Source organism: Seriola aureovittata, chromosome 17 (genome assembly GCF_021018895.1).
Source record: "Seriola aureovittata isolate HTS-2021-v1 ecotype China chromosome 17, ASM2101889v1, whole genome shotgun sequence".
In the NCBI taxonomy this organism is placed as follows: domain Eukaryota; kingdom Metazoa; phylum Chordata; class Actinopteri; order Carangiformes; family Carangidae; genus Seriola; species Seriola aureovittata.
The window spans coordinates 423,571-450,022 of NC_079380.1; the positions used below are offsets into that span (position 1 = coordinate 423,571).

At 38.5% G+C, this 26,452-nt stretch overlaps 1 protein-coding gene across 2 annotated transcripts in view; it reads left to right on the plus strand.

Annotated features, from left to right (window-relative positions):
- The first annotated feature begins 12,506 nt into the window (after positions 1–12,506).
- Positions 12,507–26,452, plus strand: part of nbr1b (NBR1 autophagy cargo receptor b) — a 65,968-nt gene continuing 52,022 nt past the window's right edge. For both annotated transcript variants that reach the window (XM_056400702.1, XM_056400703.1), the window contains exons 1-4: positions 12,507–12,733; positions 24,614–24,676; positions 25,259–25,277; positions 25,402–25,424. In XM_056400702.1, coding sequence (XP_056256677.1) covers positions 12,632–12,733; positions 24,614–24,676; positions 25,259–25,277; positions 25,402–25,424 — 207 coding nt within the window. In that variant the 5' untranslated portion in view covers positions 12,507–12,631. The remainder of the gene's footprint in view (positions 12,734–24,613; positions 24,677–25,258; positions 25,278–25,401; positions 25,425–26,452) is intronic.

Genomic DNA, 26,452 nt, shown 5'->3' on the forward strand with positions numbered 1-26,452 from the left:
GGGCTACTTTTAAAATAAATCAGTAAAGGGATTATTAACTTTAAATTTATTCTTTTAGCCTTCAAATGTTTTATAATTTGTAATGGTATTAATTCTTGGCATTGCATTTGCATTACAAATTCTATCCTACATTATTGTAGAAAAAGTCTACACTGAAATCTGCTGAGCGGGAAAGTGGACACACCAAAAGACCACAAGAGACCCAGGAAACCCACATGCCTGTTCTATAATGAAGATGAGGATTCAATTCCCACTGGAGATTCAAACAGCGAAATTCAAAGAAAGGTAATTTAACAGCTATACAATGTGCTAGGTGGGGAAATTGGGATGCAGTTTGATTCGACCAAAGACAGCACTACCATGTATAATGGCTACTGTCTTCTCCACAATTTGTCATTTAGACAATGCATTAGTGTGCATTACTTAGTACATCTTACTTTTTAATACATTAGGGATTGAAAATTGTCCAAAGAACTGGTATCAAATTAAGAGTATTGGTTCACCTGTAATCAAAAGTCAAAATTGAATCTTTTCACCCTATATAAAAAGTCACAAACCTGCAGCTCAGACACATGGTGAGGAGAAATTATTTCTGAAGACAACCAATTTAACCCAGGATTCCAGAATCCAGGAGAATCTTCAAGCAATGAAAATGCTGCCCAAATCAGGGACCTCCAGAACCAGATTAAGGCCTTGCAGAAGCAAAATACAAGACTGCGCACCATATTAGTTAAAAGCAAGTATCTCTTTTAAATTAAATACTAATGAGTGCCTCTTCATTTTAGAAAAAAATCATCGATGTGTACTTAATTTTAGACTAAATATGTAAATGTAGAAGAAGGAGATAACTTTGATGCCAGATGAATCTTGAAATTCACATTCACACATGATTCAGTCTGGTGATGATTCCCATTCAGACGACATGGACAAACCAATCAGTAGATTAGCACACAGCCTTAAATTGAGCATGTGAGACAAGACATGCATGTGCCTTTTACTTTAAATTTGGTTTCATGTTGTTCAGATAGATAGATAGATAGATCGATACTTTACATAAATATACATACAGTGTGATCATTTAAAGCATAGGCTACTATCCAATATCAGAACTGTCAGAATCAAATTAGTTTGAACGAGCCATAATTGCTCAAATCGATTTGTGAGCTTTTTTCTGTATTTTTTTATTCCGTAGCAACATGGGGAGCATCAACAGAAAGAGTGACAACTTCAACCTGCAAATACAGCACCTAAGTGGCCAGTTTGCATGAATATTCTATCACACATCATAAAACTGAGAGAGAGCCAAACTGTGCAACTTCAAAGATATGGAAAATGAATTTGGCTTAAACAATGTTTGGTCATCATATGTATGTGGTATCTGATACAAAACCTTTGGGAAAAAAAATATTCTCACAGTACAGTTGCGATGCAACTAAAGACCCAAATCAGACTTGTGCATGCAACATGGACTATATACCAAAATTTGCAGACATTTCAGAGTTATCCTGAGTAATAAGTGGCTGAAAATTAGTTGCGTACATGGGGAGTGCAAGTGCAAGTGTGTCTTGAGAGGATAATTTTTGCTGCGTCCTTATGGAATACAATTATAATATACAGTGATGCAGTTGAAAAATAAAAACTTTTATTTACTGTAGAAATGCTATTCAAGCTGTGCCCTCACCAGCTTTCGCTTTCAATTCCAATGGCAGTTTAAGTTGCTGCTACTGACTCATCCAGAGAGGTAAGCTGTAGAGGTAAGCTGCAACCCTTGTGTAAATGTTCAACTGAGGCATTGGTTGTTGTCACCTGACCAAAACGCCCTTTTCTGTGCATTGCCAGTGCAGAAAGACATTTTGCACCATAAAGACCAAGGAGACCCTCCAGATGTTGAAAAAGACACTTATTCTGATCGTTTTGACCAGTATTTTTTCAATCTATCACCAAAGTGATTATGAGCTGCTCATATCTAATTTCTGGCAGAATGGAAGATGTTAATGAAAATACTTGCTATGAAATTATAAGAATATTGCCATATCATTCTTTTTTTTATTCTTCTACAGTTGAAATACACACACACACAAGTGGATGAAAGAATATTGTTACCTTGACACAACCGAAGGATGAGACACATCCATTGAAAACATTATTGCCCAAAATGCCTCAAAAACAAATCTGGCAACCAGTGGTAAAGTGTTGGGTTTTTAGCTATTTCTGGTGTGCTGCCCTCTTATCACAAAGTGTTAGAAATAGAGCGAAGGTGCCATCCTCCTCCATGGTTTGGGGATCCAGAAAGGGCTCAGCAGGGTCCCCTGGAGTGGATTTTTGGGCCTCTTTCTTTCTTTTAACTATGCCTGTTTGAAAAAGAGTTATCTTAGTTAATGCCATATCATCATTATCATCAAACATATCTTCCTTGTGTTTCATAGAATATGTAAACTGAAGCATATCTGTATTCTGCTATTTAAGTGCACTCAATTGAGCTTCTACTGTATAACCTCATTGTCTGAGTGTTACCCTTTATCTTGTTCCTGTAGATTATACACTGAAAATGTGTATGTGTCATTTGAAGACATATGGCATATTTGGCTATTCATAATAATTGCTGAGGCAGACATCTCACACCTGTCAACAGTGAGTTCTGAACAAAATATTAACTTTCCAGATTATGCCCTTTTTATTATTCATAAGACTGTAATGGGTTAAATTGTAAAACTACTGTGGGTTATGTGGTTGGGCTGGCCTCTTATATCACAGTTGAGTTCTTAAGGTGGTCCTCGGTTTCATACTGTATATTATGGTTGTTGGTAAATGCCCACCCTAAAAAGCAGGCAGTCTGGTGTAATTATGTAACTGTCAACTTCAACTTCTAGATCTGATTGTGGTGGTTGTCACTTTTTACAGTTTTTCCTTGGACCAAAGAATGAGTTGCACCACAATTTACCCACCAATATTTACATTTTAAAAAGGAGTGGGAAAGTAACCACACAGCACAACTAAGTTTCAGATACAAAGACACTTGGCAACTCAATGTGTACTTCACTGAAATAACTAGTTAACTTGGGTTGGGAATTGGTGAGAATGTTGGAACCAGAGGAAGCAGCTCCAATGTTGATGAGAGTGCAAATGAGTGCAGACGTGCATGGTGAACAGACAGAATAAATCCTCAGTGCGAATGTTAGACTCACAGTTACATATTTGTATAATGTTTGTGCTTATTAAACTAACATGAAAACATCATCATGTGCTCAAAACAGTGCTCAAAATTTATTTTTAGAGCACTTTTCATACAAGAGATGTACCTCAATATTTTGAGATGTACAAAGGTTTCATCTTTCATTTGTACTAAATTATTTATTGTAGAATTGTCTAGGCCCAAGGGGTTGTAGATGTTAATTGATTTCTGATCTTTAAAGAATTAGAAAGTCATTCCAATAGTGCTAAGCGTATTGTAGAGTGTGTAAAATATAATAGTACTAAAAAATAAGAAATAAACACGCACAAATAATTATTCTGTTGAATAACCTTTTAAGAGGCTCTCATCTAAATATTGCATCGCCTTGAGTGTAGCACTTTCTTGCCCTTTGGCTGCCTCCATAACACTGGGGACACAGCCTACATTTTCCATGGCCAAACAAAACAATTGTGTGTAAACCCGCCATCTTGAATTATGGACCTGCAAACAAATTTGAACATTATAAAAATAGATGACCTACTAAAACAATCTGGGAAAACAATTTGGCCTACCAGCAGTCTTCAATATTGGTCAATAGATGAAAAATATATATTTTATTGATAGTCAAAGCTAAGGAGGAGGAGGAAAATACATGTTTTTGAATAGTCTATTTTTGTCAGAATAGTGCCACCATGAAGCCAAACAACTTCACAGACCTCCTTGGTATTGAACATACAGTGGGCACGGAAAGTATTCAGACCCCTTTAAATTTTTCACTCTTTGTTTCATTGCAGCCATTTGCTAAAATCAAAAAAGTTCATTTTATTTCTCATTAATGTACACTCAGCACCCCATCTTGACAGAAAAAAACAGAAATATAGAAATTTTTGCAAATTTATTAAAAAAGAAAAACTGAAATATCACATGGTCATAGGTATTCAGACCCTTTGCTCAGTATTGAGTAGGAGCAGCCTTTTGAGCTAGTACAGCCATGAGTCTTCGTGGGAATGATGCAACAAGTTTTTCACACCTGGATTTGGGGATCCTCTGCCATTCTTCCTTGCAGATGCTCTCCAGTTCTGTCAGGTTGGATGGTGAACGTTGTGGACAGCCATTTTCAGGTCTCTCCAGAGATGCTCAATTGGGTTTAGGTCAGGGCTCTGGCTGGGCCAGTCAAGAATGGTCACAGAGTTGTTCCGAAGCCACTTTGTTATTTTAGAGCCCCTCCCCCCCACTCTCCAACACCACACCATTCAACTCACCTGAAACAGACAAACTCACCTAAACAGCCAAAGACACACTACAAACCAATTCAAACAATACAAGCAAACAATACAGGCCACCTCACCTGGACTAACCACATGGTCTCAAAGAGGCTCACACAGGCCACACCCCCACTTAAAAACACTTCCTCTTCTGGATTTCTTCCTTGCTTCTCCTAAGAGTCTGTCTATCCTAAGTGCTCCCCCTGCTGGGCCCCCAGCTAACATTACTTCTTCTCATCCAAATCCACTGACTGGATCTTGCTGCCTCATCTGACATGTCCTTTACTATTTTCCTCACACTCTGTCCACTTGCTCCTAACTCCCTTACCAAAGAGACAACAGACCTTGCTACAAATCCTCTACATCCTACTTCCACTGGACAAATCCTAACTTTCCATCCTCGCTGCTCTGCTTCTGCCCCTAACTCTACATACCTGAGCTTTTTCCTTTCATATGCTTCTTCAACTAAGGCCTCCCACGGAACAGTCAGCTCTATGAAATATACTTTCATTCTACTCCTAGACCACAAGACTATGTCAGGCCTTAGCTTTGTACTGGCTATTTCTTGGGGAACAACAAGCTTTCCTCCTAAATCTACCTGTATTTCCCAATCACAAGCACCCTCTAAGCTGCCTTGCCTCCTTGTTGTGTTACCAACTTTCTCTCCCTCTTGAACAAACTTGATTGCAACTCTCTTTATTTTAGGCCCTCCTAAATTTGCCTGCCTCCGTGACTCTTCAATTCCTGCAGCTAAGCTTTTTAAAACCTGGTTATGTCGCCACGTATACCAACCTTGCGACAGACTAACCTTACACCCTGACAGAATGTGCTTTAAAGTTGCCTCCATTTACCTAGAGTTTTAGGTTCTGGGGAGTTGGCAATACATCATAAGTTGCCCCTATCAAAAATCTAATGCTACTTTCCTCCATACTCCACAGTTCTTTCCAGCTAAGCTTTTTCTTGTCTACACCTTCCCAATTCACCCACTGTCCCTGCTTAGCCTGGGCCACTGCCTTAGCACCCCTTAATATTTCCTCCTGTCTGTAGCGTACATACGTGGCCTGGCATCAGTCAAAAGCCATTAATTATCAAACCTAATTCGTAGATGTAGTATCATAGTGTATAGCCATAGTGTATAGCCATAACATATTCTCTCCCACCATTGCCAACTCATCACACTGCTCATTTCATTATTATTTTCATCTTTATGATTATTACATCTTGCATTTACTCTGTAGATAGTAGTTTAGTTAAATAAACACCTTTATTTACACCCAGTTGTTGTCCTGTTGTATTCTTTTGACGTAGAGACTGGAGATCCATTGAATCGAGAAGTCATGGCTTCCGATATGAGATTGATAAATTTGGCAATGAAGTAATTCATTGTTGTCCTCCTAGAGGACTGGTGCCCCATTTCAACGAGAGTAAATCCTTAAATATGGCTTAACGCTACATGTCTATGAACCTGCTCCACGACTAGCTTTCTCTTCTCCTTGGGACCTGCTCTACTCCACACCGGTTTGCCTGGGCCAAGCCCCAAGCCTCCCCGGCCTATTTGGACATTACCCACAGTCTCTGTATGCCTGAGCGTTGCTTCCGCCTCCTGCACTGCGATTCTTGGATTCCACTTTCTCCCCTTGAATGGGTTTGGAACCACCTTACTAACTACCGCATCTTTACTCCCAGATAACAGGAGCTCTGTCCTAACCTTGGTACATTTAAACTCCTCCACTAGACTAGTTACTGGGAGCTGAAGTATGTCTTTCCCATACAGTGCCACTGTGCTTAAACATCTAGGAACACCTGGCCACTTCCTAATATAGGAGCTAATTAATCTTTCCATATTTTCTGCAGCAGATAATGGAATCTCATATACAGACAGTGGCCACATCAGCCTGGGAAATAACCCAAACTGCAGACACCATAGCTTCAACTTTCCTGGAAGCCCTGATTTATCTATTCTATCCAGTCCCTCAGCAACATCCTTCCGAAACTGCACTACCTGTTCTCCGTCATTCAAGTCTGCCTTGTACCACCTACCTAGACTCTTTACTGATTTTTCACCTAATTAATGGAATTTCCTCTTCGTCTATTACAAACTTCCTATCACTTAACTTCCCTCTACTTATTGAGATACTTCTAGACTTACTAGGCTTGATTTTCATACTAGCTCACTTTAAGTTTTTATTAAGTCTCTCAAGTACTCTTTTCATACATGGCACCGTTGTAGTTATCAACGTCATGTCATCCATGTAGGCCCTAATTGGTGTAAGGCGCATCCCATCCATCTAGACTCCATTGAGGAAGTAGGTGACAAGAGGATGTTAGCTAAACTGACATCCATCATGAACAATAACTCTCACACTCTGCATGACACTGTAGGGTCTCTGAGTAGCTTCTTCAGCAGCAGACTTTTACATCCTCGCTGTAAGAAGGAGAGGTTCTGCAGGTCCTTCATTCCAGCAGCTGTCAGACTCCACAACTCCTGCTCTTCCTGACCATGTGCAAACTTGCACTTTTTCATGTACATATCGTGTGTATTGTGTATATTGTATTTATTAGTGTATATTCGGTATATTTTTGTTGTATATTTCCATAGATGTTTTATTCTGTAGATGTTTATTTTCTGCTGTGGTAAATGAATTTCCCAGTTGTGGGATAAATAAAGTTAATCTAATCTAATCTAATCTAATCTAATCCTGCCGCCTCTCTCCACCTACAACCCACTTAGAAGCTCTAATGATTACCTCCATCGCCAAGGTGTTAAATAGTGGGTACCTCATAAGATATTAGCTGAAGATCTCATATTTTATTTAAATACTAGTGGAATATAGGTTAGTAGTTTTTTTTTTATTTGTAGTTTTATTACAGTATGCTCTTTAAATTGTGCTGGGGGGAGATTTTAACTTCATAACTGTAAGTGCCCAGAAAGTGCCCAGACACATTACGGGGCAGTTTTTGTGGAACATGACTTCAGTGTTTGTAATATTTTATTTCTAGGATGACATGGCCACAATCAAGAGGACATGGTAGTGCCTGTTGCTCCTGTCCGGTCATTCAGTTGTCAAGTGTGCCTGATTTCTCTCTCACATTTACAACTATAACATAAAAATGTGCGACATAATGCCAAAATTATGCATATAAATAAAGTACTATTGTTCCTAATCTCTAACATGTCATTTAAGAGAATTTATCTGTTTTAAAGGTTAGCACAGAAGAGGAAATCTTAAGATTCCACCCCGTCATGAGTTGTTGACAAATCTAATCTTATGACATGCAGGTTAATGGTTCTTTATTATATGATTGTTTCATCTTGGATCCAAACCTCCCACTTCATATGCATACTTTGTACTGACATTTAAAAAAAATATTTGATCTTTGCACCCTGTGATAATTAAATAATTGTGGTCTGTGTACAGATAAGAGCGGATATGGAGGAGACAAAGAGGCCCAGGACAATCAACAATTAGGCTTTTGATAGTTGCAGACTTGCAATGTTTCAGCATATTTCTCGCATGAAGCATAGCGTTCAAATTGATAATCCCAAAATTTGATATAGATTATACAGATGTCACTGATTGGAGCAGGTTCTCCAACAAGTACAAGCAGGTCTTCCGGAGAATGTACTCTGTGCTGAATTGCTCGCATCTGCATGCCAGGAATTTATACTGTGCTTTGAAACTGGATTTTTTTAATAGCTTCCATGTCATGTGACCTACTGACTCAAAATCTATATTAGATATTATTACTACACTGGACAAATAAGACACACCTCTTTTTATCGTATTTTATTGGTTTTTTTTATTTTATATGAATATTTTTATGGAAAGAATCTGCATTTTTTTCAATAGCTTCCATGTCATGTGATCAAGTGACTCAAAATCCATATCAGACATTATTACTACACTGGACAAATAAGACACACCTCATTGGATTGTATTTTAGTGCTTCCACAATTTTATATAAATATTTATATGTGAAAATCAGCATTTTGTTTTCAATAGTTTCAACGTCATGTAAGCCAGTGGCTCCAAACCAATGCAGAATCGTATACTACACTGAAAAAATAAGACAGAAGTTGAGCACATTTCAGAGACACCTTATTTGTACAGGAGACATTTCCAGTTTCCTTTCTTGGTCTCTGCAAATTCTGTGTTGTCCATTGCTACACACACTGGGCATGGAACCAACTTTCACAGTCATCACATTGGACCTGTTGAAGTGTAAAACAATTTATTGATTTATTTTTATATTTTTTTATTATTTTTTTTATAAAACACCAAGTTGTCTAAATGCTTGTGTCAGGTGGCTTTCTCTTAGCATACCCAAGTGTACTTTTTATGTCTACATCACAGTTTCACATTGTAACTGCTGTTTCACAACAACTCACCCAGTCTGTAACAGGAGGTCCAGATCCCAGGGGCCTGAAGGCTGCACAAGTGTACTCATCAAAGACTAAAACAAGAATTACCAGATATTATATATTAAGTATACTGTAGGTATACTGTGTGTGTGATTTACAGCATATATACCTGATGCCTCTAGGATTTGGAGAGCCATATCTCTCCTCCCCCTTCTCATATCCCTTTACTCTATTACTTTGCACAGCACTGCTCCTTGTCTGCCTTCTCTAAACTGTGGCATTGTCCTATCCATCTTTTTTAGCTGTTTCCTCAAGCCTCTCTCTCTCACTGACTTCTCTTCCTGAACATATACATATGCCAAAGGTAATTAATCTAATTTCAATTTTAAAAAACTCTTAAACATAAATAGAATATAATATATAATATAATAATATAATTAGATATAATTATATAAGCAATACATATCTTAAAAGCTACAGTATAATTACAATCTACTTGTACATTGCAGTAATGGCAGCATAAAAAAAGTTACAAAATTAAGCTAACATTTCAAAGATTCTGAGGGCTAAACAAAGTTAGTTTTTTAACAGTACCTGCACAAAGCACCTCTGTCTAGACTCCTTGTCTGTCTTCATGCCAGAGGACCCTCAACCACTTCAGATTTGTTGTTGCTTTTAAACACAGCAAGTGTAAGCAGATGTAACATTTACCTCACTAAAACCATGAAAAATGAAAGACCTAATAATAAAATCTCTACCTCAAGAGGTCTGTATTTCTCTGTCTCTGACCTCTTTTGAAGCACCCCATTTTGAGATCAAACAACAATCTCCTTTTCCATGCTCTGTTTTTCCAAAATGTCTTCTACTTCCTTCTTCTTCCTTTTAAATTCTACGTGATTGTCATTCAAGTTCAGTCACATTATCTCCACCTACTGCTTCTCAGGGTTTCAGTAAACCTGAATCCTACAGTCCTGCCTCACATTTGGTGAATTTCAGTTTTTGCTATGTAAGTTTTAAGTTCTGTATTGTCAAATGCACAACCATTGCAGTGAAGTAGTTATTGGCATAATTCTCAGGCCCCCTCCAACAATGGTCAAACAATATTCATGTCTAAAAAAGAAAGTCACATGAGTAAAAAATGACAATCTAAGACATCAGACACAAAATAAAATAGAATCAGCTTCTTACCGTGAGTGATGGGGTCCTACATGCATTTTCTGCCACAGGTAAAACAGCGTTTGTTATTTCACGAGAGGTTTCTGTATCTGGATTTTATCTGTCATCTTCTCACAGATGTGAAATGTTCTCAGATGGATAAAGGTTTTGTAACATACTTTGGTCCACCAATCAGGATTTAGCTAGACTTTAATCAAAATCTGATGACAGTTCACAGTTGTTTATGTTGCCAGGTTCCCTGACAATTACATCTGATCAAACCACACCCACACAGTCCTGACACAACCAATCAATGTTATATACCCTGATTGTTGTAGAAATATAGAAGAAATATAGTCAGTCACTCCCTCTCTCATCCCCCACTTCCTCTTTCTCCTCTCAAACCTAACCGGCTGAGGCAGGCGGCCCCCCCACCCTGAGCCCGGTTCTGTTGGAGGTCTCTCTATAATAAAGTAAGGTCTTGAGTTTACCCTGTAAAGTGCTGTGATATAATGTATATTATGATTGGTCGCTATACAAATAAAATTGAATTGAAAATTGGATTGAAAAGATTGGAGTGTTTCTCAGCTGATATAATTTTTAAGTAGTATGGGCAGTTTTGAAGTATGGTCAGTGGGCCAGTGGATGAATCCTACTGGATCTGGTGATCCTTTGACTTTTCCTCGAGTGCCATCAGAAGGTCAAAGTTTTCACTTTTTCCTGTGAAATATCATCTACTGTATGGACTGGCACAAAATGTTACATAGACATGTATGTTTACCAGACATCGTACCCTAATGATTTTGGTAATTCCCCTGACAATACCTCTGGACCCACAGCTTGTAGTTTTTGACTGATCTCCACACTTATTGGACAGATTGCTACAGTTGGAAGAAACCTCAAGATTAACTGTAACAACTTTGCTGATCCTCTGACAATTCATACTCAAAATCTAAATTGTTTAGAGCCACTGTGTCCTCATACAGCCTCACAGAGCTGATAGCAGGACTGCAGACTTTTTAAAAAAATAAATAGATTATGCTACTTGTATGGTGCATCAGACACAGCTGGCAGTTTCTGAAAATTGATTGTAATTCAGTCTCTGTTCTAATTCTGCAAAATAAACATGAATCAACTAAATGTTAATTTTGTTGTCTTGTATTAATTTATGGTTGTCTACTGTATGAAACGGGAATCCGTTCTCAGAGTAAACTGAAATAGGATTTTAACTAGATTGGTAACACTGATGCAAAAGCAGCCTTTTTACTATTGTTGCTTCTTAAGATGCAGCCTGTTAGGTAATTAGTCCAATGGTTTTCAACCTATGGGTCAGGCCCCTCCAAAGGGTCACAAGATAAATCTGAGGTGTCTTGAGATATTTTAAGAAGACAAAAGAAGGTTCTGATACAGAATATGTTTTCAGTTATGGACTTTTCTTTAATCTTTGATTTTTTGTGAAATATTGGATCTTAGTTATTTAATGAAACCACATGAGAAGAACTGACAGATTAAAAAACTATCCAATATATCAAAGAAGAGGGAAGGAAATTGAACCTGAAAGCAGCAGCAATGTTTTTATTGTGCATGGATGTATGTATTTTTGAGCACAATTTAGAGTTATTCTCTTTTCAGATATTTATTTTGTGTTTCTTGGTAAAATAGACTTTTCTAATGCAGTAATTGATTATATCAAGGGTTTTCTAAGTCTGAAACTGTGGGCCACCTCCACCCCATCCCACCTTGGTTTACTTTCCTCGTTTCCCTGAAATCCTGGATGCCTATGGGATCATGATTATGTTATTTGATCACATAGAGACTCAACAATTGAGCCAAGACAGCCTAATACTGCTGTTTGACATACCTTGAGGTTAAACCAAACACATTAAAAAGGTCTTGTCCTAAGGCTATTAGTTTCTGCCTCCTACTTTGAAAACTTCTGGATTATATTAATATATTATTGATATAAAAAACATTCTAATGCTTCGTCTTTGTTTCTGGGTTGTGTAGAAAAGACAAACTGACCAGTGGCAGTATGGTATGAACGGATCAAAGCAGAGAAGCAGAGCGTTGGTCAGAGATAAGCAGTCCTTCCTTGTTACACCACACAGCATATAACAGTGAAAACATTATTGCAAACAAACAAATGTACAAAAATAAAGCAGTCATTAATAAACACAAAACAACAACAGAGCCAGAGGGAGTGACCACAAAGACCACAAATCCACTGTTTATATAGCTTTCTTATTTTTGGAGTTAAAATGGTTTTTATGTACTGTTTGGTCTCATTTTCAAAAACTATAAACAAGAGTTTAGAATGGCTAAATTTAGATTTATGGATATGACATTTTGCCAGAACCAAATTTATATAAAATTCTTTAGGTTTATTATTATTATCATTAAAGATAGCAAACGGTACATTTTCCCAGTGAAGAGAAAAGTCAGCATCAATGTTGTCAACACTCATACAACCTCAGCTGCGCTCTTTTTGCGCAGTGACGTGGCAGCGGACGTAGCGTCCACTGTTCCGGACACATGGTACAGAGTGGGCGTGCCCAGGGCGCTGATGTAAACACAAAATACGCCTCAAATAGAGATTAACCCAAATAGCCTCGCTGATCGGGAAGCGCTCTGTGTGCGTCGTGTGTAATATGTGTTAGAGCGCAGACAGGCGACGCCATGGACTTCTACATCAATCTGAAGGTGAATTTCAGGGGAAATTCGAAGAATTTCCTCCTGTCGGGAACCGAGACCAAGAGCTGGGAGTCGATGGAGGCCATGGTAAGAGAGGACGATAAACTGGGCGATCACCGCACACAGTCAGCCTCCCCTGCCTCGGTACTGCTCATATTGGCAACTCTCTTTTACATTTGCTACTATTTGTGACCATGGTTGCCTCTTGCGGGATTAGCCTGCCAGCTCCAGATGCTATTGCTATTGCTAGAGATGCTGTTGAAACAGCACTACCTTCATGCAGCTGTCCTGTGAGCTGTAAATATTGCATCTGTGAAAATATTCCATCAGACTGACAGCATATACCAGAGTCAAACGGCAGGGAGGATACACTATAAGTAGTTTGTCGTCATGGAAACACTGTTTACCAGAACAGTATAACTGGTTTGATCTTGTATCTGGCCTGTTAGCATCATGGAGATCTAAGTGAGTGTTCCTGTCAATGCACTTACTAGTCTGCTGTTAATAACAGCAGCAAGGCCCAGCAGGAGCTCTTCTGAATACACAGCAATAACAATCAGGAATACTATGACACATTAATGTGGTCAGCATAATACTATAAAACATGCCTATATACTGCTGTTATATTTGATCATATGGTAAACACACAAATCACAAAATTGTAAAATGGCTTCCTAATTTCAGACCTTTTTCTGTTTTCATTTGCTGTTCATGTAATCTCATCAATCCCACCATGATTACTTGTTGTCTTTTCTCAATTCAGTATTTAATGCTGTGTGGCGAGGCGGCACAGTAGAGCAGTGGCTAGCACCGTCGCCTCACACCGAGAAGGTTCTGGGTTTGAATCCCGGGCCTGGGGCCTTTCTGTGTGGAGTTTGCATGTTCTCCCTGTGCCTACGTAGGTTCTCTTTCGGGCACTCCGGCTTCCTTCCACAGTCCAAAGACATGCACAATGGCTCCAGCCCCCCCGCGACTCTATAAGCGGCAAAGATGATGGATGGATGGATGGTGTGTGGTGGCCATGTTGGGGGTGAGGGGGTGTCTGCCTCAACTGGTTGGATTGAGAGGAGGAAAATGGGGGAACAGCTGTATACACTGTTGATAGACAACAACACAAATTCTATAAATTATTCAATTTATGCATTTTCCAAAAGTGTCTATACAGTATGTATTGTTTTCACTTGAAAAAAATCATTTTTATATCCTTTTAGTCGACAATGCAGAGTGACATCAATGAATGCTCAGATAAGCCTATAGGGGCTTTAAACAGGTAACCAACACACTTCAGAGTTGGCTTAAAACTTGTCCAGGGAAAATAAATTTCTCCTACACTTAACCTACAACAAAGCCACTTGTCCTGGCCAAGCAGATAAGCCTTAATATCAAGTCCTGTAGTATATTATTAACATTATCATATGTTTTTCATGCAAAATCTAAATAATTGGAAAGTATGACTGTAAAATAAATGTAGTGGAGTAAAAAGTAAAATACTTCCCTCCAAAATGTAGTGGATTATAGCTTATAGAGGAGCAAAAACTTCAAATTACAAGTACTACCAAATTATACTCTAGGACTCAATAATAAGGCTACCTGTACCATGTACCTAGTTATTTTCTACAAATGGCATGTTCACACACACAGAGGATAGACAGGCTTGCTTGAAGTCTCAAAACCTCTTGAGAAAAAGATCAGCTACACTGAAAGCCTGTGGTGTTGTGACTGCTGGTATCGTGTTGTTGAATGATATTAGGTCAGAGTCGTCTACTTCTGGCGATGCTTTTCCCTCTAGTTTGGGACTGTTGTCAGTGTCAGAGAGTTTTAACCCACACACTAATAAGTGATATACCTATTAATAATGCATGTACTTGATATTTGGTTATGGACCTTTGTTCCCTGTGTTTATCTTGAAGACGGGGCTTCTCCTCAGTCTGGTACATTGCCTACAATGAGGAACTCCCTAAAAGTCAGAGAACAAAAGTCTCCAGTTAACGACACTGATAACAAGACAAATTTTAAGATAATTGCCTGCATTCCAGCTCTGCTAGATGGACGCTGGTGGAGTACGTTTCTGCAGCATTGATGTATTAATAGAGCTGATATGGTGCCACACGACAATGTTACAAACTGTTGACAGCACACACCAAACTGCAAACAAACTCAGTTATAACTCTTTGTATTAATGGATTTTAAAACACTGAAGATTTTATATCTCTAAAACATTCCAAGAATTTAGAATAGTGATTTTATGTGTTACCTCATCCCAATGTAAAATCTATGGGCTGAACAGGAATGCACGGGCGGGGTCAGAAAATGTTTTGGCTTATGCGCTCAATTTCCATTAAAATTAAGGCTACCATCTTGTAATCTGGTATCCAATTATTTACAATACATCTATCCCATGCTTGTAAACTAGCCCCAATTTGGAGGAAGTTAGCAGCACTAGTTACCACACAGTAGGAACAGCTTGTGTAACTCAATCTGAGTCATTTGTAGCCAATGAACTGTATTGATGATGGTTATTTAATTATAGCCATGTTAGATGTACTCAAGAAATTCCTCAGTGTTATTAGATACATTTAAATACTGGCTTTTAAATGCTACAGAGGTATTTATGTTGCTACTGACAATCTGCCTGAGCTATGATTGCCAGTGTAGACAAAGTGTTACCCATAACTTTGATTAAGGACCATCATAATATGTATACATACATATACTGTATGCGTATTTATCAGTCATTGATCTCCTGTAGCAGCAGTGAGCAGTCCAATCACTGATTGTAGAAGCTTAATAATACCTCGAATGGAAGAGACGTATCTCCGGTCAGATTCAATTAAATGTTGAACTGGTGGTGAAGCTTCAGTGCTGTTGCCATGGTTACTTACAGTTAAACAGGGACACATTAATTTAGACCTACAAACTCCTGCGTCATAGATGTCTGCTTACACTGTCCAGTTGCTACAGGTTACTTTTCCGCCAATGAGATTGGAGAAGTTGTAGTGTCCATGGTAAAATGCAGGAAACCAGTAGTAAGTCATGGAGTTATTTCACACGGTAAAGTGTTGCAACAAACAGTAATATGCAATGAACAAGAGAAATCTGAATCTCGCACAGTTCTGAGCCACTGAGGGGGTCACACACCATAAAACAATATAATGCGGAAATCAATGCGAAAATTTCTAATTGCATTTTACTAAATGCTAAATTGAGCATGTGTTTTACCAATGCATGTGGCCATAAAAGGGCGTAGGTTTGGTGTCAACATTGGTGGGAACTCAACAACTCTGCCACCCCTACAACACAAAGAGCATTTTTTAATGCTCTCAGTTGAATGGTTTATTAAGATAATTGTATATTGTATATATTGTATACAATTGCATATAATGGACAGTACAAGAAAGAAAAACTGCAAAATGTCAGTGAAAAATATTTAGGAAGATAAATAATAGATGATAATATAATATATAGCCTACAATAGGTATTTACAAAATATATACATTGCACAGATGATGTATGTTACTTATATAAGATCTGTGTTTCATTTAGATAAAAATTATACAAACTTTAGGAAATAACTTAAGTTAGAACTTTGAAATAACTTAATGGAAAAGAGAGAAAAATCAAACAATATGTTTATATTCAGTAGTCCTACCAGTGCTGCAGTTCTCCTTTTCTACTTGATTTCACATTTAAAACCAGCTCCATCTTGAGCAGCTACATCAGTAAAGTGCTGCTAATCCACTGATGCATCAGTAAGGCTGCTGACGTAAGCTAGCTCTAGCAGGTTTTCATTTTAAATCAATGTGGCTGCTGGATCGTTAGTTTACTACCTAGGCAATAGAGGAAAGGGAGTCATCTGAAATAGTACCTTTTTCTCCCATGCTTATGGTCTGGACTGACAGCACTGATAATGTACTGTTGTTAACACACTTAATCTGGTCTCACCTCCTCTGTCTGGCAGTAAGTGTGATATTTGTATGTGACATGAGATGCAGTTTCAGCCAATCAAATGCTGCCATGTCTAATTGGTTGCCTTGGAGACTTATCCTCATGGAGGGTACATCATAATTATCTAATGAGTTCACTCCAAACAGTGTAAACGAGTTCACTGAAATACTGGTAGGGACAATTCTATCCTCCCAAAATATAACTCATTGATTTGTAACTGTATCCTGATTGGTTGATTTCTAGCCGTATTCTAATTGGATGATTTATAACTGTATTCTGATGTGTTCTGATTGGTTAGTTGGTTTGTAGCTGTGTTCAGATTGGTCGATTTGTTGCTATATTCTGAATGGTTGATTTGTAGCTGTATTCTGATTTGTTGCTTTGTATCTTATTTGTTGATTTGTAGCCGTATTCTAATTAGTTGGTTTGTAACTGTATTCTGATTATTTGGTTTGCAGTTGTATTTTGATTTCATATCCCAAATTATTGATTTTTTGCCGGATTGTTATTGGTAGGGATGGGTACCGAGCTCTGGTATTGAACGGGCCCCGAGGCTACATTATTCAAGACTGCAGTATCAATAAGCTGCAAATAATAATATTATGCAAACACAGCCCCATGTCACAACTGTGACAAATGTTGTGTATGTTCAAGTTTTTTTTTCTTCCTCAAAAAGTATCGATAAGACTACCATTAAAGTACCAAATTGATAAGCAGTATCCGTAAGAGTAGTAGTACTGTCAACACCTTAACGATACCTATTCCTAGTTATTGGTTGATTTGTGCCTCTTTTCTGATTGGTTTGTTTGTAGCTGTATGCTTACAGGTTGATTTCTGGCTATATTCTGATAGGGTGGTTTCTATCTGTATGCCAGTTGGTTCATTTGTAGCTGTATTCTGATTGGTTGATTGTAGCTGTATATTAATTGGTTGCTTTGTCCCTGTATTGCAATTGGTTGGTTTGTAGCTGTATTCTGATCACAGGGTTTTTCCTGGCTGAAAATTAGGCGGGGGTGGTACTAAGCCGTATGACCGGGGGGTCACAATATTTATATATCCTTTATTATTATCTCTCCAGTCACTGTGGGTCAAAGCCACTCACTCTATGCTTTTGAGAACATCTGTGAAGATAAATGAAAAGTGATGTTAAAATCATGTAAACACTGGCTTTAAAAGAGATGATATTCACTTGTTTGAAGAGCCGCAAAATCAGGTTGCCGCCTCCTTCTGCAGGTAGAAAATCCAGCGCATTGTATTCTTCTTCTTTGGCAATTTCGGATCCCTCTGCCTGATGCACAGATTATGATACAGTGCCACTACATTGCCATAGTGGCGTACAGTAGCAATTGCAGTTACAAATGTCAAATCCACCAAGTACTGAGAAAACAAGTAGGCCTACTAGGATTTTGTCAGGAGGGGGAGGCGGCACGAAATTTGACAGCAGCAAGGCCCAGCAGGAGCTCTTCTGAATACACAGCAATAACAATCAGGAATACTATGACACATTAATGTTGTCAGCATAATACTATAAAACATGCCTATATACTGCTGTTATATTTGATCATATGGTAAACACACAAATCACAAAATTGTAAAATGGCTTCCTAATTTCAGACCTTTTTCTGTTTTCATTTGCTGTTCATGTAATCTCATCAATCCCACCATGATTACTTGTTGTCTTTTCTCAATCCAGTATTTAATGCTGTGTGGCAAGGCGGCACAGTAGAGCAGTGGCTAGCACCGTCGCCTCACACCGAGAAGGTTCTGGGTTTGAATCCCGGGCCTGGGGCCTTTCTGTGTGGAGTTTGCATGTTCTCCCTGTGCCTACGTAGGTTCTCTTTCGGGCACTCCGGCTTCCTTCCACAGTCCAAAGACATGCACAATGGCTCCAGCCCCCCCGCGACTCTATAAGCGGCAAAGATGATGGATGGATGGATGGTGTGTGGTGGCCATGTTGGGGGTGAGGGGGTGTCTGCCTCAACTGGTTGGATTGAGAGGAGGAAAATGGGGGAACAGCTGTATACACTGTTGATAGACAACAACACAAATTCTATAAATTATTCAATTTATGCATTTTCCAAAAGTGTCTATACAGTATGTATTGTTTTCACTTGAAAAAAATCATTTTTATATCCTTTTAGTCGACAATGCAGAGTGACATCAATGAATGCTCAGATAAGCCTATAGGGGCTTTAAACAGGTAGCCAACACACTTCAGAGTTGGCTTAAAACTTGTCCGGGGAAAATAAATTTCTCCTACACTTAACCTACAACAAAGCCACTTGTCCTGGCCAAGCAGATAAGCCTTAATATCAAGTCCTGTAGTATATTATTAACATTATCATATGTTTTTCATGCAAAATCGAAATAATTGGAAAGTATGACTGTAAAATAAATGTAGTGGAGTAAAAAGTAAAATACTTCCCTCCAAAATGTAGTGGATTATAGCTTATAGAGGAGCAAAAACTTCAAATTACAAGTACTACCAAATTATACTCTAGGACTCAATAATAAGGCTACCTGTACCATGTACCTAGTTATTTTCTACAAATGGCATGTTCACACACACAGAGGATAGACAGGCTTGCTTGAAGTCTCAAAACCTCTTGAGAAAAAGATCAGCTACACTGAAAGCCTGTGGTGTTGTGACTGCTGGTATCGTGTTGTTGAATGATATTAGGTCAGAGTCGTCTACTTCTGGCGATGCTTTTCCCTCTAGTTTGGGACTGTTGTCAGTGTCAGAGAGTTTTAACCCACACACTAATAAGTGATATACCTATTAATAATGCATGTACTTGATATTTGGTTATGGACCTTTGTTCCCTGTGTTTATCTTGAAGACGGGGCTTCTCCTCAGTCTGGTACATTGCCTACAATGAGGAACTCCCTAAAAGTCAGAGAACAAAAGTCTCCAGTTAACGACACTGATAACAAGACAAATTTTAAGATAATTGCCTGCATTCCAGCTCTGCTAGATGGACACTGGTGGAGTACGTTTCTGCAGCATTGATGTATAAATAGAGCTGATATGGTGCCACACGACAATGTTACAAACTGTTGACAGCACACACCAAACTGCAAACAAACTCAGTTATAACTCTTTGTATTAATGGATTTTAAAACACTGAAGATTTTATATCTCTAAAACATTCCAAGAATTTAGAATAGTGATTTTATGTGTTACCTCATCCCAATGTAAAATCTATGGGCTGAACAGGAATGCACGGACGGGGTCAGAAAATGTTTTGGCTTATGCGCTCAATTTCCATTAAAATTAAGGCTACCATCTTGTAATCTGGTATCCAATTATTTACAATACATCTATCCCATGCTTGTAAACTAGCCCCAATTTGGAGGAAGTTAGCAGCACTAGTTACCACACAGTAGGAACAGCTTGTGTAACTCAATCTGAGTCATTTGTAGCCAATGAACTGTATTGATGATGTTTATTTAATTATAGCCATGTTAGATGTACTCAAGAAATTCCTCAGTGTTATTAGATACATTTAAATACTGGCTTTTAAATGCTACAGAGGTATTTATGTTGCTACTGACAATTTGCCTGAGCTATGATTGCCAGTGTAGACAAAGTGTTACCCATAACTTTGATTAAGGACCATCATAATATGTATACATACATATACTGTATGCGTATTTATCACAGTCATTGATCTCCTGTAGCAGCAGTGAGCAGTCCAATCACTGATTGTAGAAGCTTAATAATACCTCGAATGGAAGAGACGTATCTCCGGTCAGATTCAATTAAATGTTGAACTAGTGGTGAAGCTTCAGTGCTGTTGCCATGGTTACTTACAGTTAAACAGGGACACATTAATTTAGACCTACAAACTCCTGCGTCATAGATGTCTGCTTACACTGTCCAGTTGCTACAGGTTACTTTTCCGCCAATGAGATTGGAGAAGTTGTAGTGTCCATGGTAAAGTGCAGGAAACCAGTAGTAAGTCATGGAGTTATTTCACACGGTAAAGTGTTGCAACAAACAGTAATATGCAATGAACAAGAGAAATCTGAATCTCGCACAGTTCTGAGCCACTGAGGGGGTCACACACCATAAAACAATGTAATGCGGAAATCAATGCAAAAAATTCTAATTGCATTTTACTAAATGCTAAATTGAGCATGTGTTTTACCAATGCATGTGGCCATAAAAGGGCGTAGGTTTGGTGTCAACATTGGTGGGAACTCAACAACCCTGCCACCCCTCCAACACAAAGAGCATTTTTTAATGCTGTCAGTTGAATGGTTTATTAAGATAATTGTATATTGTATATATTGTATACAATTGCATATAATGGACAGTACAAGAAAGAAAAACTGCAAAATGTCAGTGAAAAATATTTAGGAAGATAAATAATAGATGATAATATAATATATAGCCTACAATAGGTATTTACAAAATATATACATTGCACAGATGATGTATGTTACTTATATAAGATCTGTGTTTCATTTAGATAAAAATTATACAAACTTTAGGAAATAACTTAAGTTAGAACTTTGAAATAACTTAATGGAAAAGAGAGAAAAATCAAACAATATGTTTATATTCAGTAGTCCTACCAGTGCTGCAGTTCTCCTTTTCTACTTGATTTCACATTTAAAACCAGCTCCATCTTGAGCAGCTACATCAGTAAAGTGCTGCTAATCCACTGATGCATCAGTAAGGCTGCTGACGTAAGCTAGCTCTAGCAGGTTTTCATTTTAAATCAATGTGGCTGCTGGATCGTTAGTTTACTACCTAGGCAATAGAGGAAAGGGAGTCATCTGAAATAGTACCTTTTTCTCCCATGCTTATGGTCTGGACTGACAGCACTGATAATGTACTGTTGTTAACACACTGATCTGCTCTCACCTCCTCTGTCTGGCAGTAAGTGTGATATTTGTATGTGACATGAGATGCAGTTTCAGCCAATCAAATGCTGCCATGTCTAATTGGTTGCCTTGGAGACTTATCCTCATGGAGGGTACATCATAATTATCTAATGAGTTCACTCCAAACAGTGTAAACGAGTTCACTGAAATACTGGTAGGGACAATTCTATCCTCCCAAAATATAACTCATTGATTTGTAACTGTATCCTGATTGGTTGATTTCTAGCCGTATTCTAATTGGATGATTTATAACTGTATTCTGATGTGTTCTGATTGGTTAGTTGGTTTGTAGCTGTGTTCAGATTGGTCGATTTGTTGCTATATTCTGAATGGTTGATTTGTAGCTGTATTCTGATTATTTGGTTTGTAACTGTATTCTGATTATTTGGTTTGCAGTTGTATTTTGATTTGGTTGTTTTCAAGCCATATCCCAAATTATTGATTTTTTGCCGGATTGTTATTGGTAGGGATGGGTACCGAGCTCTGGTATTGAACGGGCCCCGAGGCTACATTATTCAAGACTGCAGTATCAATAAGCTGCAAATAATAATATTATGCAAACACAGCCCCATGTCACAACTGTGACAAATGTTGTGTATGTTCAAGTTTTTTTTTCTTCCTCAAAAAGTATCGATAAGACTACCATTAAAGTACCAAATTGATAAGCAGTATCCGTAAGAGTAGTAGTACTGTCAACACCTTAACGATACCTATTCCTAGTTATTGGTTGATTTGTGCCTCTTTTCTGATTGGTTTGTTTGTAGCTGTATGCTTACAGGTTGATTTCTGGCTATATTCTGATAGGGTGGTTTCTATCTGTATGCCAGTTGGTTCATTTGTAGCTGTATTCTGATTGGTTGATTGTAGCTGTATATTAATTGGTTGCTTTGTCCCTGTATTGCAATTGGTTGGTTTGTAGCTGTATTCTGATCACAGGGTTTTTCCTGGCTGAAAATTAGGCGGGGGTGGTACTAAACCGTATGACCGGGGGGTCACAATATTTATATATCCTTTATTATTATCTCTCCAGTCACTGTGGGTCAAAGCCACTCACTCTATGCTTTTGAGAACATCTGTGAAGATAAATGAAAAGTGATGTTAAAATCATGTAAACACTGGCTTTAAAAGAGATGATATTCACTTGTTTGAAGAGCCGCAAAATCAGGTTGCCGCCTCCTTCTGCAGGTAGAAAATCCAGCGCATTGTATTCTTCTTCTTTGGCAATTTCGGATCCCTCTGCCTGATGCACAGATTATGATACAGTGCCACTACATTGCCATAGTGGCGTACAGTAGCAATTGCAGTTACAAATGTCAAATCCACCAAGTACTGAGAAAACAAGTAGGCCTACTAGGATTTTGTCAGGAGGGGGAGGCGGCACGAAATTTGACGGCGGCAGCCGCCTCTTGATTTGTATCTGTATTCTGATTGGTTTATTTGTAGCCGTAATCGATCGGTGGGGGCAGGCATACACAAATGACCAAATGAGCAGTTGACAGTTGACAACAGATTTTACTTTCAAAACCTATTTATTGGCTGGCCAGTTGAAAATGGCTTTTATCGCTACCATTGAACTTTTACAATATATATCTCAGCCATATAAAATGTCAAGAAAAATAAATACCTTTGGTTTGTGAAAAATAAATGTTACTTCAACTCTAACCAGTTGAAAATGTAAAAAGTAAAAAATAAATAAAACAATAACATTAAATAAATAAAAATAATAAATAAACATATAAAGATCAGCTAGATGGGGCTGTAGAGTCAGTGGCAAAGTTTGCACCCAGGCTCATCTCTCTCCCCTGCACCTTCACCCAGCTCTCTGCTCTGCTCTCCTCCACTTTGTTTAACAACTCCTCCCTGTCTAATGTTACTTGTCTAATAAGATTACATTAAAAGTGTGAGTAACGTAACGCTAACAGCGTTATATAGTTTACACTCACATCACATCTGATTACAAGTGTGAACATTAAAATACTATTTTTTACCGAGTCGGTAAAAGGCTTATGATAGGCTACCTGACTAGCGTCTTCTTCATCTGTTGTCTCTATCTGTTGTATCTGAACAAGCTCATCTGAAAATGCAGTCAGAAGTTAATACATAATGACGTGTACATATTAGCTTAATGCTATCAATTAGTTTACCCAAGTTAGCGTCACTGAGTTGGCTAATAAGTCTACCTTTTCTCTGCTAATTCGCTGCCTTATTCTTCACGACTACACTTCTCTGACTCTGACCTGGTGCCTGACGTGATGTCACTTTCAAAACTGCGCTCTCGCGAGTAATTAACTCCAATAGGATCCCCCAGCCACCCCACTCCCTCCCTCCCCTCTCCTCCCCTCCCTTCCCTCCGCTGTTGCGCTCATCATCACACAGGCTGTGCTGTGAAGGTGCATTTGCGACAATTAAAAAAAAAAAAAAAAAAAAAAATTTTGAAGGCGTGGTGGCTATGATTTAGTGAATGAATGTAGAGGAAACACTGCCATGTGTCAAGAAAGAATGTGAAATATAGGCTTGAAGTCCTGGGATTTATGGTTCATCTCTTACAGCCACAGTTACCAGGAAGAGTTCATTTGTCTGAGTGCTGCTGAGTCACAGACATCAGACTTCAGTTGTTGTTTTGCCAAACAGACAGGTGTAAGTTGGTTTGCTGTACAAAGTTTAGCATTATCTGTTTTTCATTCATAATGATACAACATGAGCTCTTACTGGTTCATGTGTAAGCATAATGAATGCTACCTGGATACAGAGTTCAGCTCTCAGCCAGTAAAGTGGCTGTACAAGTGAGGGTGGGACCCACTCCCTGGCCACTGCTTCCTCCGGCTGAGCAGGGATGGACATGAGCCTTTGAAACCACTTTCATGATGCCAAAGACAAATGCACAGAGAGAGGGAGGGAGACGAACTGTGCTTTCTTTGTCCTTTGGCAACTGAAACAGTCATGAGCACCCCCTCTTCTCACCCATTTACCCACATACACACTCACATATCTCATTTTAGTCACTGACGTCATCTTAATTGAAATTGAAATTATGACCACTTTATCTGAGTCCTTAGCCTCTTATTCTGTCATCCTTTAAGAAAAGCTGCCCCATCATCCTTATCAGCTCTTTCTTTGTTTTGTGTGCAGGTGAAGCGTTCCTATGGTCTGTGCAGCCTTCAGCTGACCTATCTGGACGAGGAGAACGAGGAGGTGACAGACTCTGTTTGTGGTCACTCTATTCTTATTGCTGATTCCCCACTTATTTGCCTTCCTGTTACTTTAAAGGGGCACTCCAGCAATTAAGTATTGTACTTCCATAAAGTTGGAGGACTTACAAGAGATTAAAAAACACAATGGTCAAAATTGGTGCAACAGGCTGACATATCCTTACTTTTTATTCCCTGATAAAAGGTGAGCTGTATGATCCTACAGTTCCCATAATGCAACTCAACAGCGCCTATATTTAAACCTTTCCCGCCTGTTAAATGCTAATTCAAATTTTTACCAATTCTGTCAAACATTTAAAGTTTCTAAACCCAACATGTTTTCCTGACGACATCACCATGACATCATCAGGGTTCTTTTCAATTTGACAAAGCTCCTTCAAGACATATAGCAGGTTTTAATATGATAAGTAGCATTGCCTGTGATTGGTAAACTGACCCTCATATGTAACATTGATGGAGTGGCTCTTTAATTACTGAAACTATATCACCCAACCAATAACCAACTGACACCACTGTGAAAATGTTGACATATTTACATCAAATAAGCTCTACTTTCTTTCTTCAGGTGTCCATTAACAGTCAAGGTAGGTAAACAGACAGTAAGCTGCAGCAGTAAGCTGTGATATGCTACTCAAATCTATGAGATTTCAAATAAATTAGTATGAACGTCACATTAAAAATGGATCCTTTTTCTGTTTCTTATTCTAGTCGAGTATGAGGAGGCATTAAAGGTAAGCAGTTATTTATATACTTATGTTAAGTTCTGTACACCATGTTTTAGCTCAGCTCGTGTTACCTGTTTAAAATATGACTAGTAGTGACTGCTGGCTGAGTTCAATTACAGTATTAGGCACACACAACATGCAGAACACGAAACCACTTAAATTGTTTCTCACATCGATAAACTCAGTCCTGTAAACCTCAAGAGACAGATTTGCTTCAGCAGGTAACAAGTTACCTGTATTTCTCTCACTGCAAGTGACTCTGTTTTTTGGGAACATTTGCAGCAAACATGCATGAGTAGGAATCCATCAAGAAACAGCACAAGCAGGTAACACAGAGGATGAGCTGGCAGCAGCAGGAACAGAAGCACTAGAACTGGCAATGGGACTTTCAATCATTTCTTGAATCGGAAATTTTTTATTTCCTGCCAGGTCATTTCCCAGGTTACATTTCACAATTTAAAGGAAAATCTGAACAAATTCAAATTTTCAGGGCCCAAAAACACAAAAATATGCGATTAGCCCAGATTCACATCCAGGAGCACTAATGAACCAAGTGACTTCAATGGCCTTGACACGACCCAATGACCCCTGGGTGTCCCCATCACTCAGTCCGAGCTGAGAAAGCCTCTTGGATGCGACGTGAAATGTACATAGTATTATAGGGTAGGGTAGAGTATTAGGGCCATGCATGAGAAAAAAAATGAGAGGAGGAAGATTTTTTTTCATCATGCACTTTGAGAAAAAAAAGTCGAAATGTCAAGAGTAAAGTTGAAATTAGGAGTAATTTTTTTTCATTATGCACTTTGAGAAAAAAGTTGAAATGTCGACAAAAAAGTTGAAATGTTGAGAATAAAGTTGAACTGACTCAGAAGAGGAAGATTTGTTTTATTTTGTATTTCAAGAAATAAGTCGAAATGTCGAGAATAAAGTCAATTTCCCCTATCATATTTCGTGCCTCTGTCAGCACGCAGTCGCGCTGGGCATCCTCCCAAAGGGCGCAATGGATGTGAGTAGTCTGCTATTACTTCGGGGTC